General features: G+C 49.7%; 4 protein-coding genes across 4 annotated transcripts; 2 read left to right on the forward strand and 2 right to left on the reverse strand.

Annotated features, from left to right (window-relative positions):
- Window positions 1-1329: 1329 nt before the first annotated feature.
- N7503_000263 (uncharacterized protein) lies at window positions 1330-5940 on the reverse strand (the record flags this gene model as incomplete). The annotated part of the gene is made up of 6 exons (XM_057059824.1): window positions 5862-5940; window positions 5736-5806; window positions 5632-5679; window positions 4967-5567; window positions 4331-4481; window positions 1330-4251 (listed from the first exon to the last, which is right to left on the reverse strand). Exons 1-6 carry the CDS (start codon window positions 5888-5890, stop codon window positions 1330-1332), a joined length of 3822 nt encoding a protein of 1273 aa, XP_056926747.1. The 5' UTR covers window positions 5891-5940.
- A 4757-nt stretch (window positions 5941-10697) lies between these two features.
- On the forward strand, window positions 10698-12000 carry N7503_000264 (putative C2H2 finger domain protein; the record flags this gene model as incomplete). The annotated part of the gene is made up of 2 exons (XM_057059825.1): window positions 10698-11816; window positions 11875-12000. 2 exons carry the CDS (start codon window positions 10698-10700, stop codon window positions 11998-12000), a joined length of 1245 nt encoding a protein of 414 aa, XP_056926748.1.
- Window positions 12001-12983: 983 nt separating this feature from the next.
- Window positions 12984-14438, forward strand: N7503_000265 (uncharacterized protein; the record flags this gene model as incomplete). The annotated part of the gene is made up of 3 exons (XM_057059826.1): window positions 12984-13601; window positions 13685-13849; window positions 13977-14438. The coding sequence occupies 3 exons, from the start codon at window positions 12984-12986 to the stop codon at window positions 14436-14438; spliced, it is 1245 nt and encodes a 414-aa protein (XP_056926749.1).
- A 289-nt stretch (window positions 14439-14727) lies between these two features.
- N7503_000266 (uncharacterized protein) lies at window positions 14728-16584 on the reverse strand (the record flags this gene model as incomplete). Its single annotated transcript, XM_057059827.1, has 2 exons — window positions 16525-16584; window positions 14728-16448 (listed from the first exon to the last, which is right to left on the reverse strand). The coding sequence occupies exons 1-2, from the start codon at window positions 16556-16558 to the stop codon at window positions 14728-14730; spliced, it is 1755 nt and encodes a 584-aa protein (XP_056926750.1). The 5' UTR covers window positions 16559-16584.
- Between the last annotated feature and the right edge of the window lie 1945 nt (window positions 16585-18529).

An 18529-nucleotide genomic window follows, 5' to 3' on the forward strand; every position in this document is an offset into this window, starting at 1 on the left:
TCAAGTAAAGGCAGATGTACTCCGGAACTTGTCCTAATTCGGGCTTCCCCCTAAGCCCTACTGTATACTTCGTTGGAACACTTTTTTTCTGTCGAGTCTTGACTATAAAGTGCTACAGCTCGGAAGCCCACCCGAAAAGGTAGCGAAACACCCGAAAATGAGACATTTTGGCCTCCCAACCCCCCCCACCATAATTTATTTCTATGTACATAACTCTTTAATCCGTGGGGGGGGTTTTAGACATCCACAATCCATTGTACAGTATTTGCGGAGAAAACAACATCCGCATATGAATATTTGCGTGTTCAACCTTGGAAGTTAGAGAGCAAATCAAGGAAGGTAGAGGATACCGATAAGCAACTGATCTCCTGACCATCACCCCAACCAGAACACCACCCTGTACCGTTCACTGTTCAACGGAGGTATCTCCCGGTGGGAAACCCGATCTCAGAGTCTCGACTTTCCCACTCCCGGTGGACCCCAGATGCAGGGACCTCACTGGTTCCAAACCAATTCCCCGGTTGTTTCACCATCCTCGGGCCCTTAACCTATTAAAGGAATGGGCTCCTCTCCATGGGTCTCCCTCTTTAACCTGCAACCTGCCTTACGCGTCCTCCCAAGAAAATCAGCAAAAAAATCCCCTCAAAAAAAGAAATCGGATCCAGGATTGAAAATTTCCTTTTTCAGCTGGGGCGTCCTTGTTCGCCCTATCAGCATACCCTGGGGGGATTTTGGTTTGGCTGTACCCTACAGCTGGGATTGTGGACTGCTCTCCATGGTGTCCAGCAGAAAGAGAAGGTGGTATCTGACTTCAAACTTCCGACCGTGGCTGTGCCCGTGAGATTTTATTTAATTTTATTTTCCATCCTCATTTCCTTTTTGCTCGCGTATTATTTTTATCTATGCAATTTCAGCATTGCAGAAAAAGCCGCAAAATCTTTGGGATGTTGGGAAAGGGGGCTCCTCTCGGTTGCGTGGAAATGGCGAATCCCGATCAAAAGCCGAACTTCTTCCCCGGTGATGTACATGGCACTCGGGCAACTCCTGAATACCGCCATGCTTTCGACTACTTATCTTCGACTACTTATCTTACGGAAACCTCGAGCTATACCGGCAATGGCAACTAATTACCGATGCTAATTACAAAGAGTAAACGCCACGCGACCTCTGCAATGATCTTCAACCTCCTATTACAGCTTTGATGCGCGGCGCCTTAAACGGTATGATGACATTTGTACATCTGCAGATCGCGATCATCTCAGATATCTGCCAAGATTGCAGCAACGTGCTCGTGTGATGACGACATCTTTACTACACATACTTGATATGTTAGTAGTCTCCTACTCGAACCACGACTTGCACATTGATCGCACGTGCTTCTCGGACACAACATGCGATGCATGTTTTCCCGACGCGACCGATTAACGCGTGACTTCCTACTGACGCGCACCAGGCTCGGACGAACGTCTCCTTGGTTCGGGATCCGCGCGCATCAATCACGATGACCTCATGGGGTCCATCTGTGTTGGCCGATGGGGCTGGTTGTTGAGGCAGGGACTCGAGAGAGACGTTCTTGTATGTATATGATCGATGCAGTGGATGGCCTGGTAGGCGTTTGAACCCACTCCACTCTGAGGATTCTGCTTTGTCACCTTTGTCCTGGTGATGGGATAGGAAGCCGAGTGGTGGACGACATTCATGGCCGGATATAAAGCGCACATTGTACCTGAGTGGCAACGTAACCGTAGTTGGAGCCTTAGATTCAGATTTAGACTCAGATTCCATCTCAAGAGCAAAAGAGATAGAAGCCTCATCGCTCTTAATGATATTCCTCCGTCGAGGCGTATGCACAGGCAAAATAAGCGCCTCTAGCCTCACGGTTGGCGCGGAACCACTCGTAGCAGGCTGATCAACCGGCAACGTAAAAGCATCAGCACTGATATCACCCGTGCCGAGCGGGGTTGAATCCAGTGCAAGCCTGCCTCCTTGCTTGATACGAGGACGGCACGCGGCTGAAGCCGAACCCGTGCGCGACACCCGCTGAACTGGGGCCTCAAACCGCTGAACCGGGACCTCAAACCAGCCCGGATCCAATGGGTTCATGGTATTCACATCGCGGGGAAGCACGTCACTGCCGACCCATCCCATACAGGTCTGGGCACAATCTAAAGCCGACAAGACACGGCCGACGATGCATGCCTTGCTCCACCAGCTGCGGCTGCCGTATATAAAGCCGCCGTAGAGATTGGCTGTCGGTCCTAGTTGCTCGATTGCGTTGGTGTCGTTCTCCAATAATGTACCGATCAGGAGGTGGCTTATTCCTTCGCCGGGTATGACAAACCCTGATAACCAGGTTCGAGAGATCCAGCCTAGAGTCTCGGATGCATGCGGATCATCATCTTCTATGCAGGGACTGCGCAGCTTGATGCACCGTCTAGACTGGCTTCGTGTGTACATGTCTTCTTGCACCGCTCTTGCGGCTGCAGGGTTGCTTGCTGTCTTTTCCGATGCTGGTTGATGTCCCTCAGTTTCGACTGGGGGAAAAGTTAAAGCCTGGCTGCCGTTGCGGAGTTTCTGTTCTAAAGTAGTCTTGAGTGTGTCGATATCCGGCCATCCAATGTTTTCCGCAAAGACACAGAGTCCTTCCAACTGCTGGCGGATATGCGGGGAACTGATGTGACATTGCCATGCTGAACGGCAATCAGGCTCAGTGGACGACGTGAGGCGACGATTGATAGACTCAAGCAACGAAAAGCGATGTTTGGTTGGTTTGTCGGATGGTGCGGATGACGGGGTGCCAACTGGTGAAGCTTCAGCTGGAGTCGAACCATAAGCAATATCAAGATTGTCGAGGAATCGCCGCGCAACAATGAGATCCCAGTTTACTTTTCCCTCTCGCATCCTGTCATAATGTTCGAGTTCTTGCATTGTCATCAGACCGCCGTGAGGGTCGTGTAACATGCCCCTGCGAACAAACGCATCGAGACGGATCAGGAGCTCCGCTGCAAGTAACAGTTGAACCAGGAGCCACTTTCGTTCCATACCTGGATTCATCCATGGTTTTTGTGATGAACCGGTTTCGCTTTCATTGAAGCAGTCTCCGTCTGCGTGCGGGGGTGCTTCCCATAGAATCTGGCCAGCTCGAACACGCCACTCTGGGAGACTGAAATCAATCCATGCTCCGCGTGTGGCGAGGACAGTCGTCAATGTCTTGATCTGTGATTTGAGACTCTCCGGATGCCCTGGCATCAGGTCTGCGGGTGGAGGATGAGGATACAGAAACTGGGTATGCAAAATTGTATGTAGTTCATGAGACGTTTCTATGTCCAAAACCGTCATCGTCGATCCATCGATGAGGATTTTCAAGCGCAATTGTCGCAAGTGTGTCAAGCGCTGCACCAGAGTCCGAAGATTGATATCTCGTACCCCAATACGCTTCCACGCAGCAGGTCCCTCTCGAAAGAGTTGGTGTCGGTCAAGCACAGCACCACTGAGACACTGCGAGTACGGCTTGCTATAGCCATCCATCAGCCCAAACGCTTCAGTAGCAGGAAGTTGCCCGAGTCGCTGGAATTCCGGGTCTACCCTAGGCTCGAGACGCCCGGAATACCGTTTCATATCAGCGATATCGAATTCCAAGAAATGTCGGTACCCGACAGTCCCTGGCTCTCTCCCGTTGTTGGCCAACATGTTTGGTACCTCAAAGACGCCCACATCGAATGAAGCTCTTTTGAACCCTCCAGTACGCTGCCAGCTGTGTAGGTGTAGAGGAACACCGCCCCTCACGGCCCAGTCATCTGGCACTGGTAAATGCGCATGGAGAGTACAAAGGGTGAACGAAGCATGAGGCAGCGGCTTGCGATCTAGCATGCGAAGAATAGGTGGATGATGTTCATCCCAGGGAAAAATGACTTGCGGGTAAAAGCGACCATGTTTGCCTCTTTCGAGCAAGAAATGGGGAGCTCCAGAGAAAATAGCCTTGATATCTTTTTTCGTGAGAGCCGCCTTATCTGGTGACTGTCCATCTTTGAGCTTGGCCGCTTCATCAAGACGGAATTCCAAATAATCCTGGATATTGCTCGGTTGCCTCGGCTCACCATGCGAAACAGCAGAAGATGGCTCTGGAGTTCCAGGCGTTCTAGGAGCTGAGGATCCAGAGTGAGAGCGTGAGCGATCGCTATGTCGGCTACTTTCGCGACCCCTGTCAGGCCTGGACTGACTGGTATCAATTCGGGGGACAGGGCCCCGGCTCTGTAATCACGATTAGCGATTTCGTCCCTTTGTGCCGTCGATTTCCCAATGCGACCATCTACATAAGTGCCAAGCGTACCAATGTCCCAGGTTTCGGCCTCGACGAATCTGATTTTAGCAAGCTCTCACTCTTCCTTCGAAACAAGCCATGGAAAATGCCTGAGCCCGAATCAGTCGCCGGTTCCTGCACAGAGTCAGGCGATGCGACCTCTGATTGGGAACGGCGACGACTAGTGAGGAACGTCATTAGACGAGATGCTTGTCTAGGCTAAAGCATGTGCCTGGCATGCGCTGACACGCATAGGACATGAATCATGAATTTATGTCGCGAGTAATGGTGAAAGAATCAGGAAAGATGCAAAGCTCCAAAGATGATGTAGCTGCAGATAAGCACTAGACCTAGAGCGCTGATCTCGGGTCACTCGGCTTGTGGCGGATCCCTGGCAACGGGTGACGGCAATGAAAGCGGGGATCACCCGAATTTGGTTATCTGGAGCACTAATGACGGAAAGTAACCAAAACCATCAATTCTTAGATTGCGCTATATACAGTGAACGGCTAGGTGAAAGTCCAATATCAATCTTCTGAGCTCAAGAGCTAACCCTCTCTACAGTCCGCATAGCGTGCAGAACTACAGACGATTCTTTGGCACAGGGGATCTAAATTGCATCAACTACCCTGATAAATTATTTTTGATATGGGTAGCAGTTCTTACGCGTGCTGGCCAAAGAACTGGAGCAGGGTCTTGTAGCCACGCTCGTATTCGCTCTTCACCTCAGAATCCTCCAGGTCAGAGCGGGCAGCCATCCAGCCGTGAATCTGAGTCGAGAAGGTCTCAACGTGGTTAGGGACGACGAGATTGGCCTTGAAAGCATCGACATCACTCTGGGGCTCATCCTTGGAAGCGAGCATGGCGAAAGGCACCTTAATAGTCTTGGCGTCGTTGGGGTCGACCATGGCGGGGTGGCACTGAGCGGCGCACTTGAAAATCTTGTTATCGCCAGCAACGGACAACGCCGCGATCTTACCACCCCAGCAGAATCCAAGGATAGACCAGTCGAATCCGCCATTGGGGGCCAGCTTGTTGGCCTCTGACACGATCTCGGGAAGCTTGGGGAGGTGGAGGGGCGGGGCGGCCTGGTTCTGGAAGAAGTTGCCGAGGAGCTTCTTGTGCTCGTCAGTGGTCGGCGGGTACCACGAAATATCGGCGGGCTTGCCCTCGAAGAAGTCGGGCATAAACACGCGGTATTTCTGCTCGTTAGAGTGGGCCAGGATATCGGCACCCTGGATGGTCTGGTCGAAGAAGCCGAAGATATCTGGACAGCCAATCCACAATTAGCTTGCGACTCTGGTGTCTGATGACTTCGCATAATAACTCACCGTATACGACAAGGATGGCTTTGGTCGCGGTCTCGGGGCCAGTCACGTCTGCATTGGTCAGATTAGCCTTTGATCTGAGTCGTGTCGTGTCGGCCTCGGCTTACATGTCTTCATGCCATTGATTTTCTGGTAGGAGCCCTTGGCCTGGTATCCTTTGGACACGACAGGGGGGATACTATAGAGAGTCAGCCACCGTTAACCAATCCCATGTTCAGAAGGTGTCGACGAACGAGCAGCAAGCCTTGCTAATTCCAGACATGATTGCCGATAGTGGATAGGTTGTGAAATAAGGCGTTTTGGTGCGAAAGGCTTCAGATGGTTATTTGTTAGAACACAAATAAATTGCGATTGAATCAAGGAGTTCACTTTACAATTTGAAATTCAAGCTTTTGGTAACTGGGGAGGAGAAGTTTCTCAGTAGAAGGAGGGTTTTGAAGAACCCCGCCGAATCGACGTCATCGGAACTAAGCTCGGCAATTCAAAACATTCCGTGAATGAACAATCCATGGATGTTCTAAGATATAATATCCATGCAAGCTTGTCTTTCAGATGATGATCCAGAGTGTATTGAGTTATGTCATATTTATTGGCCTCGGTAATGTACTTCAGAGCTAACATATATGTAACGTAAATTGAATGTCCATTTTATCTACGGTCGCATCGTAATCTCGCCGAGGTACGGGGTATATATAGATCGATCCGATCAACTATCACCACATGCCCTTACTTGAAAACATCCATAGATGCACTGAAAGCTGAAATGCAACGTTGCACACAGCAGCAAGATACCCCACAGAGAAAGCTACACTATTCTGATCGATCTAGGTGGTTTGCGATCGTGCAAGGTGGTTTGCAAAGTTGTGTTGGGGAAAGCGTATAGCCGACTCAAGCATCCAAGTTGAGATCTTTTTCAGACTCCCTCTTCCACGGCTTCAGAGAGCAGCCTTCTTAAAGGGAATGATACATCCCGAATAGATGTTCAGCATATGCATTAAAGTCACTAAGTCAGTCAGCTTCGGTTGCACTACTGTACAACCCCAAGGCTGTTTAGATCCAACTACATACCCACGGGTATATGATAGGTATCGCGGCTCAAGGTGTCATACTTTCGCAACTTGCTATTCGCCACTTGCCACTTGCCTATCCACTGACCATCCGTATTCCGTATTCATTATCGATGTACTCCGTATAGTAGACGATACATCACGTCGATCCAGTCTGGATCCAGCCTCAAGATGAATCTAGGCCTAGAAAACCTAATCTGAAACAAAGATAGCAGGCAATAATCAACATAAACTAACGCCAAAAACTCCTAGTGCAAAAGCCTCCTCGGGACCAGAAATAGAGGATCAAATAAAAAACAAGGGCTCAAATACATCTGCCGAACGCACATAACAGGACAGAACGATTAGATAAGGTATAGGGGTGCGAGCTCGGGGAGCGAGACCGAAAAAGAAAACAACCGTCCATAGGTGTTGTTTCTCCCCATTCCCACTCAAACTCAGCCCTGCAGAACAGAATTAGACCCTCTCCTCATGGACGTAGATCTCCCGAGAGACATCTTTTAGGCTTTACCCTCCCTGGATGCCCTGGAGTCGATCACCGTTCAACCCCAGGGATCAATTCTTGATTTCAAGGCCCACGGTGAACGCCAACCGCGCAGCCACAACCGGCAGGAACCGACGCAGGCGACGATCGCATGGCTCGAGCCCTGGATAGAACAGCTTTGGTGGATCCACTCGCACTGTCACATTTTGACGGGAGCCGCCTTGCATGAGACTGGGGCTGTCTAGCAAATCGGCTGCGAACCACAGCGCGCAGTGTGGTCCCGAGAGGGGGTTTAAACGGATTAGAATGAGGGTCCTAGGGGAGTCAATTTTATTTTTCTTGAAGGGGGAGGGGGGAAAAATAGAAAGAGTGGTCTAGAAGGTCGAGATGAACAACCTTTCTTGCCGGAGGGGCTGTGCAGTGTGCAGTGCATCAAGTCTTGTCTATCACCAATGTCTTATTATTTTTGATTTCATTTTGCATGTCTCAAGCTCATGTGAGATACTAGTTTCATTACGATTTATCATTAGCGCTTCCGAGTGTCCGAAATCTCCGTCTTATCCTGTCTCGATTGGGGGTCCACCACGGAGTACGCGCGGATCGAACTAGGAACTAGTGTAAGTATGTGCCATTACAATTCCTTCGGGAACAAAGCACGGAGGCAATTCGTTTTAAAATTTGCCCTAGACTTTACCCTTAATATTTATCATAGGATTACCCTTGGAATGTGACCGTGGTAAAAGGGAAAGTATCGGCCTCACATGCTTCCCCCTTCGAGGATTATGAGCTAGACCGGGGGCGGGGAGACTAAGGAGTCAATGCGGACCCGATCGCGATATCCGATGCGGTAGAATGCAGTAGTCAGTAGAAGCGAAGACATAGTGCTTTAGAGACAACGGATGTGTCCGGAACATCCGATGGATCAATCTCGGTTGTTTTCTTCAATTTTAAGGGTGAGTGGGGGGAGGAGTTTCATCTGAGAATTTCCAGTACGAGTATGTCCATCCAGCTGAACTTCACTTTGAGCTTTTGCATTTGCATTTGCATTTTTAACTTTTTACTTTTTATTTATCTCTCTAAGTTCATGAACTTCGGTACGTTTTCCTTGTCTATGAATGTTGAGCAGGGATCGACAGGGCATGTATCTGTACCCGTGCTCTTTTCGCCCCCGATTTCATAAGCATCTGTCAGGAGTCTGTGCTGTTCGGGGACCAACGAAGGATTCCCCTTCTATTGGTTGATAGGGAGGCGCCCATGCTGGTCCCATGGAAGCGAAGTCAATATGATTTTGACTCGTGTGGAGTTTATCACGGTGCCATTTCCGAGCGCCACCCCGATCGCACGCGCCAATGTGCAGGTGAAGAGACTAAAGCTAGAAGCTCTAAGCCCTAGGTTTGTGGTTATTTCCCGAGTATCGTAAGGAGACCGGTCCCGGGGGAATGGATGCGCACAAAATAAGTTTGGGCCTTTCGTTGGTGCAAAGTTGGTACCCTTGGTACGCTCTTGACCACGCTACAGATATTCCCGTTCCTAGGGACTTCTCCGACGGCTGAACCAATGAAAAACTCACGCTGGGTGTGTGAAAGAGATAGTTACAACCGAGTCCGGGGTTGACCGACTCCGTAAAAAAAAAGAAAGAAATTAAACAGATTTAATCAATATCTGCCGGGGGGGACCCTCTTTTGTGTTTCTTATTCTAGACCTCTTTTTAAATTTGATTTGTATTTTTTTTTTCTACATGTATGCCTTTGCCGTTTCTCGCTAACCGATGAGCATAGATATATTAATTCTCTGGTATTTTTGATCCCTCGGTGGGGGCTGAAAGGGGGTTTTTTTTTTCTTTTAGTTACTTTAGTTCTTCGCTTTGCAGGTGACCCGGAGCATGTTAGCCCCTCTTTTTCTTCTCGCAGCTAAACTACATTCGGGAATTGGGTCTAGCGCGCCGGGAAGGTAACGAATCACCAACGGCCCAGCTCGCTTGCCTCTACCCGGGGACGCGCCGGACGCTCCAGACCCCCATCGTCTCGTATTCTAGTCATTCCGACCTAGTCCGTGCGTTCTGCTTCTGACATGCGCCCCATTGGGCAGGAATCTCGCCAAATGCCGAATGGGATATAATCTTCTGCTTGACCATATCAATATTAAAGTATGTTAAAGGGGGTAAGATAGAGAGGTGAGTTGATAGATTACCGGATGAGAATCCAAATTCATCTTAGAACCAATCCTTTTTCCTTTCTTTTTTTTTACTCTCCGGAAGTCCCTACGCTAGATCCCTTTTCATTTATTTTTAATTGATTTAATTTTCTGTCTTTCCTTTTCACGCGATCAGTCGGGACGCAAGGAGCCTCTCTTTCTACGGAGTACTTCCCTCCCCACTTATTTTTTTTTTTTCCCTCGGTTCCCTTCCCACCTATATGTACGAGTTTAATAATAAATCTATAGGATTTTCCCAAAGTACCGTATATATCAAAAGAAAGGAAAAAACGAGACTAGCTTATCTATCAACCTAACTGCAGGGAGGCAGGACTGTCAAACGGTCTCATTCTTCCTTCATTCTCTCTTTCATCTCTCATATCTTCAAGTGGCGATCAGATCGAGTGATACAAGTCGATCTCGATTCCTAAAGCTCGGAACGGCCAACCGGGGACAGGACACTAGGGGAACTTGATTTTAGGGCCTGTCAACCACGTTGCCTTTTTTCCCTCCTTTTTTCATTAAAAAAAAAAAAACTAAAAAAAAATCGATTTTTGATTAAAATCCACTTTTGGCATATTTCGCTATTATTGACCGCGATTTGATTATTCTCTGGTTCATCTTCTGGAGTCTTCGCATCGTTCTTCCCCACGCTTTGGCCCAGACCCAAGTCGACCGTGGCCTTTCTATTTGGTTATTTACCATTTGGTCCGGCCTTTTTATACTATAATTACCTGTTCCCCCCCCCCGCGCTTGCCTTTACGCCTCCCCCAACGCCACGGCTGTTTTCTTTATCTTGACTGTTTCCCCCCCCCACCGAAGCTTTTGTTCTTCGTTACACGTGTTTGCATTATCGTGCACTATCCCCGATACCATGCCATTTCCGCGCTTACGTCGACCGTGACAATCTTCCCACCCCATGTCGCGCGGGCTGGTCAACTTTCAACTTCTCTAATCCGTTAGTCTTCACGGGCTGACGCCCCTCGAGATCCGCCATCTACTAAGGCGTTTCTATCTCCTCTACCTCCCCTCCAAAAAGCCTATCATCAATTTCCAACTGCCAAACTCCATCAACAGCTGAGATCGACTCGAGTCTTCGACTGTTGCTCCACTCTACGATCGCAACACCCAGCGATCGACACTCGCCCCTCCTGGATCCTTCGAGCCCTTCGGGGGCCCTTTCTGGTGGTCGAGACTGGAATTTGAATCCTGAAAATTCTTTTGCCACTATCCCGATCCATCTCCATTCATCTTTACCCGACTCCGATCTTTACGGCCCGAATAATCACACCGTCAACCTGGCAACTCTCGCGGTTCCCGCTCCCATGGGGACGGCGTTGGATGCGCTGGCCACTCAGCCATTGGTGAATCGACGACCTGCAGCCCCGACCTTGCCGAGTTTTGAGCTTCCGCCACCGCAGTTTGGATTGCCCGGAGGTGTCGCCAATAAATTCTCGACTCTTCAGAACCACCCCCCAGTCTCGCATCCACCCGCCAACGTGAGCGTGGGGAATCTCCTAACACCACCCGCGACAAACCAGTCGGGGGAGACTATCCACCCCGGGCACCACTTGTCATCTGCGGGAGCTTCCGAGCTGCCCCCAACATATTGGCCAGGAAATAGTCCGTACGGCGCTCCAGGTTCGGGATCCGCGACTCAGGCTTGGGCTTCTGGGGTACACGCAGCCTATCAGGGACGCCCGGCCTATTCCCCGGGGACTGTAGGCCGTCACAACGTGACATCTCCTCCCGTGACGGACGGACATCACCAACCTTTTGAGGCGCCGTCATTAGCTTCATTCCAACAAGGGTTGCCCGCACCACCATCCAGTGGTCCGCCCCACGTTTCACACCCCGCCACTATGGCTTTATATTCATCGGCGCACGCCACATCTCCCGCACCGTTGCCATCAAATGACCCTTATGCACCCAAACATCCTTCACTATATGGCGCTCCACCGCATCTGAGCCCTCACCAGACTGGATTTTCTCCCATCTACGCTGCGCCGTCCCTGGGAGGCGGAGGACTTGGAATGAACCACTCAGGAAGGATGCCCGCTCAAAGTCCGCCAGGTCAACCGCACATGGGCTATCCTCCACGCCAGCCCTGGCCCTCTTACTCCCTTCCCGCGATGAACGGACCCGTGATGACCAACGTCCACAGCCCGAACAGTCCGATGGCTATGATGGGGGGTATGCAGCCGGGATATTTATCTGGATTCAACAGCGGTCATGTGGCAAATACCCAGCACCTCTATGGAGGTCACCCGCCACCTCATGGTCTACCCGCGCCAGCCCCAGATCGTCCGTTCAAGTGCGATCAATGCCCACAAAGCTTCAACCGCAACCATGATCTCAAGCGACACAAGCGAATTCATTTGGCGGTGAAGCCTTTCCCCTGTGCCCATTGTGACAAGAGCTTCTCGCGGAAAGATGCGCTCAAGGTATGTAATCCAACTCTACAGATTAAGACTATCCAGAGCTCCGGCTAATCATTTACAGCGGCACATCCTGGTCAAGGGCTGCGGCAAGGATGGTGATTCCGACGGAAACAACAACCAAACCGGGGACACCATCAAAGGCGAACGAAGTGAGGACGGCAGTCCCACACTCAACGGACGAGTTTAACCCGTACCACTATATTTCTGCATCCCTGTGGCATTTTCGTCGTCCCTTATTTACGCGCCCTAATCTCTGTATGTATATCCGGGGCGAAGGATAAAGGGGACCTGTAACTACAGCGGCTTAGGAGTTGGTGAGGTCTATATCCACTTTTGATTGTTCTTGTGCTGTTTATTTTCGCGCTGGCGAAGGGTGTGTTGACATGGGCATATTGGGACGGTCTTCTTTTTACTGTTTGATTATTGTTTCTGAGCCTGACGTGTGACGTGTGTACTGATCTCTTTTTTCTGATTTACAAGCGAGCCCGGTTTGATTGTTTTGCCGGGAGTTGGACTCGGTGTTTGGTATATAACAACTGTGCATGAATGTTCCCATAATGGATAGCATCTACTTACAATTCCAAACATGCTTATAAGCCCTGGATTTCTTCTTTGCATCCATAATACAACCACATCAACTTAATTCCCTGACGCACGCTAGACAGATGACCCACGGCTCGATATTACTATAAGACAATGACAACAATATCAAGAATCCCTTAAGCCAGAACCGTAATTTATCGCCGTCTTTCTTTGTTCATCTTTGCCGCCAAGGTCCTCTTGGACCTTGAAGTGGGCGGTTTAGTAGCGCCTCACCCGTATGGCTGATACTCGCCCCATGCATGGCAGCACGACGCCCTGTAATTGATTTGTCTATACTATACCTGACAAAGAACGTCGTTTCCAGTCTCGGTAAAAAAAACTTTAAACAGGATGATCCAGTCTTTGACGACAGTCATCAGCCAAGAACGGGCCCAGGAGAATGACTTTTACAAGCCATGGCTTCAAGGACCCCTACTAGAGGTACTAATATGTGCCATTATCCCTACTGGCAGCTTGTTACTCCGACTTTTGTCCCCTGCCTTTCATACTACCTTATTACGTATTATATACCAGGGTAGCTCCCACCTACCCGAGCCCCGATCTATATCATCCGATCATCTTGAGAAAATGTATCAAAGACTCCTAAACCAACTCCTAACAGGACTTATATCTCTAACACTCCTGATCCAAACATATGCAATCCCATCTCATCCACACGCGAATTTCCTTCCAAATCCAAACCTCCATCCACCCCGCCAGAAAGAAACCACCTACCGAATTCCTAGCAAAATCCAAACCGGCACTGCAACCGCCCGCTTCAACATCGCATCCCCAAACAAAACCCTCTCAGACACTTCCATCCTCGCGCTAGACAGCCCCCAAATATCAAAAGTGACTTCCACGTCTTTCGACTGGTGGTACTTCGATGCCGTCTCAACAACAACTCCAGCAGAGTCCTTGACGATCATCCTATTCACGTCCGCAGCGAGCGCATTTCCATGGCTAGATTCTAGTGAATCGTCTGTGTTGATCGCGTACCTGTGGGCGGCGTTTGCGAATGGATCCGTGTTTCAGGAGTATGTTCCTGCGAAATTAGCTGTTGTTGAAGAGGGGCCGGCTGGGAAGGGCTCTGGTGCTTGGGATGGGAGTGGGTTTCAGTGGGTTGCTGGAGATGAGGATTCGAAGTATAGTGTTGTTGTTGCGTCGGAGGAAATGGGTGTCTATGGAAGGTTTTCGTTGAGCTCCGTGAGTTATTTTACTTTTCATGCTTTTGTTTTGAGTATAATAGAGAATGAATGGATGAGCGGCTAACATAAAGTTTCTTGAAGCAACATAAACCTCATTTACCGTGTGGTATTCAGGAAAGTACATCGACATTAGAGATAATGCCGGATATTGGTTGGGCGAGTCTTGTTCCGGATGCTTTAGCCACTGTGGATATGAATATTAAGGGATCGACATTGAGTTTCCAGGGACGCGGGTACCATGATAAGGTCAGTTGAGATCTTCATTTCATTATGCGCTGCACATTTTATGCAACTTGAAAGATATAGCTGCAGCTGCAGTTTCTTCGTTAATTATGCATATACTCTACCAGCGAACACATACTCACAGCAATAGAATTGGTCAAATCTCCCTTTCACAGAAAGCGTCCAAAACTGGTACTGGGGCCACGGCCGCATCGGAGACTACTCTATAGTCTGGTTCAGTGCCATCGCAATGGACAACATCACCTACACGAGCAGCTACGTCGCTCGAGATGACCAGGTCCTTGTATCTTCGTGTGACACTACGCTCCTCACAGTTCGTCCAGTGAGTGGTAATGTGACTTCCAATCCGACTGGGGGACGATATCCGCCTCAGGCAGGAGATATTCCGGACGGGTTTACCATTGAGGCTTCTTTGGGTGAGGAGGGTTGGTTGAAGGTTAATATTACGATTGTCACGCTTGTTACTGGGGATGGGGAGTACTATATGCGGTGGTCTGGGGAGTTGGTGGGGAGTGTTGTCGACACTGAGGGAATGGTGACGGATGCTGGGAGTGGAGTTGCTGTTTTTGAGCAGTTCGCTTTGGTTGAGTAATTGTATATTTTTGGGGATATCTGTATCCATATTTGTTTTTGTACATGGAGATTCCAAGGATATTCTGGCCCGGGAAAGCTTGGATTGTATTGTTTTGTGAGTTGTATATAGGATTGTACACGATTAGATTGAGTTGAGTCTATATCAGGATCGATTTGTTGAGCAAGTCTCTGGTGCCAAGGTAGACATCAACCAAATGAGGACCATATCGGATTGTTGTATGGAACATCGGGGTATATCGCGGGATGCGCGAAGGAAAACAAAATCGAAAGAAAAGGAGGGAACAAATTTATGCTTTGGATTTCCATTCATCCACCAAGCCCTTGTAATCCTCCGTCCCATACGGCTGGAAGCATCGTGCTAGCATACCCTTCTTGCGCTCCGTGGACAAGCCCAAGTCCCGCAGCATGAGATCAATGTACGGGATAGCATCGAATACAAAATCAGGATTCCGCTTGCCAAAGCCAGCCGGGTATCGGAACTTTCCAAACTCAGAGTGCAGAGTCGTCTCCCAGGCCAAGTCAAGCTCGGAATCATCCTCGGACTTGGAGTCGGAGCATGCGCGGACAGCGGGAGGGCAGCGCTCGGTTGAAGTAGGTGTGTATCGATCTGAGAAATATGCTGAGATCCAAAGGGCTTGTGTTTGGGCCACCAGGGTCGTGTTGATTGTCATAGGGACACCCATGAAGGCCAATGATCGCTCATTGAGTGTTGACAAGGGGACCATGAAACGGGCCAGGCGGAAGGGATGCGGGGCCGCTGCCTCGGATGTCTCATCGAGGGGGTGATATTTAGGATTGGGGTTAGGTTGGTCGCTGAGGCGAGGGAAACGGCGCAGAATCTCTGCGTCGGCGGCTTCCACCATTTTGGCATCAATTGGATCTTTGCTCCAAGGGAATCCCAGTGTGCGGTCGATGCCCTCGGGAAGGAATTTCAAGTTTGGGGTACAACGCCAGCCCGTAGCGCAGATGAGGGCTGTGGTGGGTAGTTCATCGCCTGTTGACAGATGAACTGTGTGGTCGGAGAGATGGTCCAGATCGGCGACATGAATTTTGACTGAGCCATTCTTGACTAGATCGAAGAAGTCGGTTGGGTAGTTCAGGATACTTAGTGATGAAGCAATCCAAAATGGGCTCACCCAAGGCTTGAGCTTCTTCATCTCCGGATCCTTGTCATAGCCGTTCAGCTGCACGACATCATCTGCTAGCACGCCCCAGAACGCATCGACGATCTTCCGTCCCAGCCAAGTTCCGTGCAGGAAGCTCCGCACACGAGTGTACCCATCGGCTTCACCCCAGATACAGGGGCTGAACCAGGTCAAGAGCCGTGTTGTCACCAGCTTCTCCAGCCACTTCTTCAGTGGAGTCACGTATGGCGGGGCCATCCAGCATGGACCGTGTCCCGACTCCCGCACGACCCAATCAACCTTCATGCCCGATGTTGCGCTCGCATAAACAGCATCCCATGCGGACTTGGTAGCACCAAAGACGGTGACTCGCTCCCCGGATTTAAAGACGTCGGCTTCATACTGCAGAATGTCCCGGCAGTGGAACAATGGTGCGCCGAAGGTCTCCTGGCCCTTGAAAGTAGGCAGATAAGCCTGCGAAGTGATTCCAGTCGCGACGATCAATTTCTTAGCCTCAATCGTCAGTGATTGTTCCTCATGCGACACGATCAATTTCCATGATCCATCCAGGTTGTGTTCAGCACTCTCAACAGAATGGTTCAACCGAACGCGATCGAGGAATTTGAAGTGCTCGGCGTACGCGACAAGGTACCGCTGCACCACGTCACCAGGGATATGCTCCCCAGGTTTCACGCCAAATGTGGCCTCATCCATAGGGAAATCGCTGTACTCGTACGTTCCAAGCATGTTATTGGACTTGAGGCCCTTGTACAGACGGTGCTTTGCCCACACTCCACCGACCGAGCTGGCTGCCTCCAATAACAGGACATTGCTGGTGGGATTGACCTCGCGGTAGGTCTTGACAGCAGCGAGACCGCTCCAACCTAGATAGATGTGAGATTACCGCTCAATCGCTAGTTGTTGGATCAATGCGCCTGACGCGCATTGCTTTAAACTTACCTGCGCCCACGACTACCAGATCCACGCTCTCCATGGTGAATAAGGGGTGTTTGTCCAATATAATATAATGGAATGACACTTTTCCCAATGAACGAACCAATGGAAGAAGTAAAACTACAAAGAAACAAAATCAAGGTCGCGAAAGAGTTGGAATGAATTCAAGGGCCGCGGAAAGTGGGGATGGAAACAGTCACAATGGCAATTACCGGGGAAATGAAATCGTACAATCTCTAATCGTACTCATACATTCTCCACTTTTGACAAAGAAAACGTAAAAGAGGACAACTCATGGAATCGGGTTGGTACGACATGCAACTAATCATTTCCGGTCCAGACTAAACCGATAGTACAACAAGTGATGGATTATTATTGGTGCGACCTTCAAGCTAGTCAAGGGGGAACATACCAATGCAGTAAACGGCGCAAGGTCCACCAAAGTCCAAGGTACTATCCGCCGTTTGACATGCTCGTTTAGCGCAAACCTAGACTGTCAAGGCGTTGGAGCCGCTAACCTGTCTGATCCATTAGAACGTGATGTGATCCACTCCACCGAGTCTGAGGCCGCGGACTGTCCAAACAGATGCATTCTTGCGCTTGTACTTTTGACTCATCCCTATCGGAGTATGCAGCTTGCCAAAGGACCAAAGAAACTATTGATTGCCCGACGATCATGCAGCCATGCTACATATATCAAAGAAAGATAAACTCAAATTCTTTGAACTTACACAGCCTTGGGACTATTTCCAACAATTCGATGAATCGTCCACGGTAGATGAGAAGTCGCAGAGTCCCGGCTCTGGACCCCTGAGACCAGCCCCACTTCACAACGGCACCAAACCGAACTTCCGGCCGCACTGAAACAGGGAACCGTGTCTTCAACCGCGGAGAAACATGGCTTGGCTTTAATTCAACTAGGGAAAAGAGTTACAAAAAACAAAAGATCTATAGATTGACACCATGCATAATCAAAGTCTTCAAAAACGGATACATCATAAATGAGACTAACAGAGGCAAAAAAAGCAATGAGATTCGGTACACTTGTAGGCTGATCGCAGATTGACCCACGGGTATACACGGGAGTCCATGCTGAATAGCCGATATCGAGGGGGAATCTCCGACCACAAAGATCAGCGATGCATACGTCTCGGTAGGGCAAATGGTATGACCTACAAAGCTTATGACTGGACCGGTTAACCGCAGACGCTCTGGCCGCACTGCATTTGCAACCTTTGACCAGAGGACAAAGAAAGTTCGACGCCATCACGATCTGCGATATCCCTTGGTGTAACCAATCATGCATAGAGAGAGAAAAAAGGGAAGGAGTCAGGTCCGTTGGTCGTCATCTTGCTAGCACGTGCAAGTCGTCAGGAGCTTTTCTTCACTTCCACAACGGCGATCGCTCGCTCGATGGGGTAAGGCTGAGTTCCACTTAGCCAGAAGAGCTGTGGATTTCTTAGTAAACCCGCCAACCAGGACTCAGAAACAATCCCCGAAGATGGGGCTTCTGGATCTTCAACTATTCCCGACGCCCGGGATGGATCCATTGCGGACCTGTGTGCCGCCAAAACACAGCGAACCGTGGAACGGCGCGGGCGGCACACGTCAAAGCCGTTAGGTTTATCATCCCCGTTTGGGGCGTTCTGAACTGTCAGAATTCGTTCCGAATTATCCAGCTCGCTAGCTGGTATCTTACTTGATTTTGTGGATTCCACAATTGCCAGTGGCGCCTCGATGGCGCGGGCTTGTTATCCGGGTTTTCTTTATTCATAAACCGACTAGGGTTGCGGACTTGCTTCTTTGTCTGGCCTGGTTCCATTGACAAGCAGAGGGGTGAAGGGGAAATAACCCAACAGTACACTCATTACAGCCATTTTTTTTTGTTTTCTTTTCCTTTCTTTCATGAGTTGTCCATCTCCCTAGTCGGGGTTGATTTGGTTCTTTATCTGGGTGTAACCCCTCGAAACGGAGTTCATTTCTTTGCGCTCCTTGAAAGAATAACCAACTA

The sequence above is a fragment of the Penicillium pulvis genome (assembly GCF_028828015.1).
Source record: "Penicillium pulvis strain IBT 33274 chromosome Unknown contig_10_segment0_segment0, whole genome shotgun sequence".
Classification (NCBI taxonomy): Eukaryota; Fungi; Ascomycota; class Eurotiomycetes; order Eurotiales; family Aspergillaceae; genus Penicillium; species Penicillium pulvis.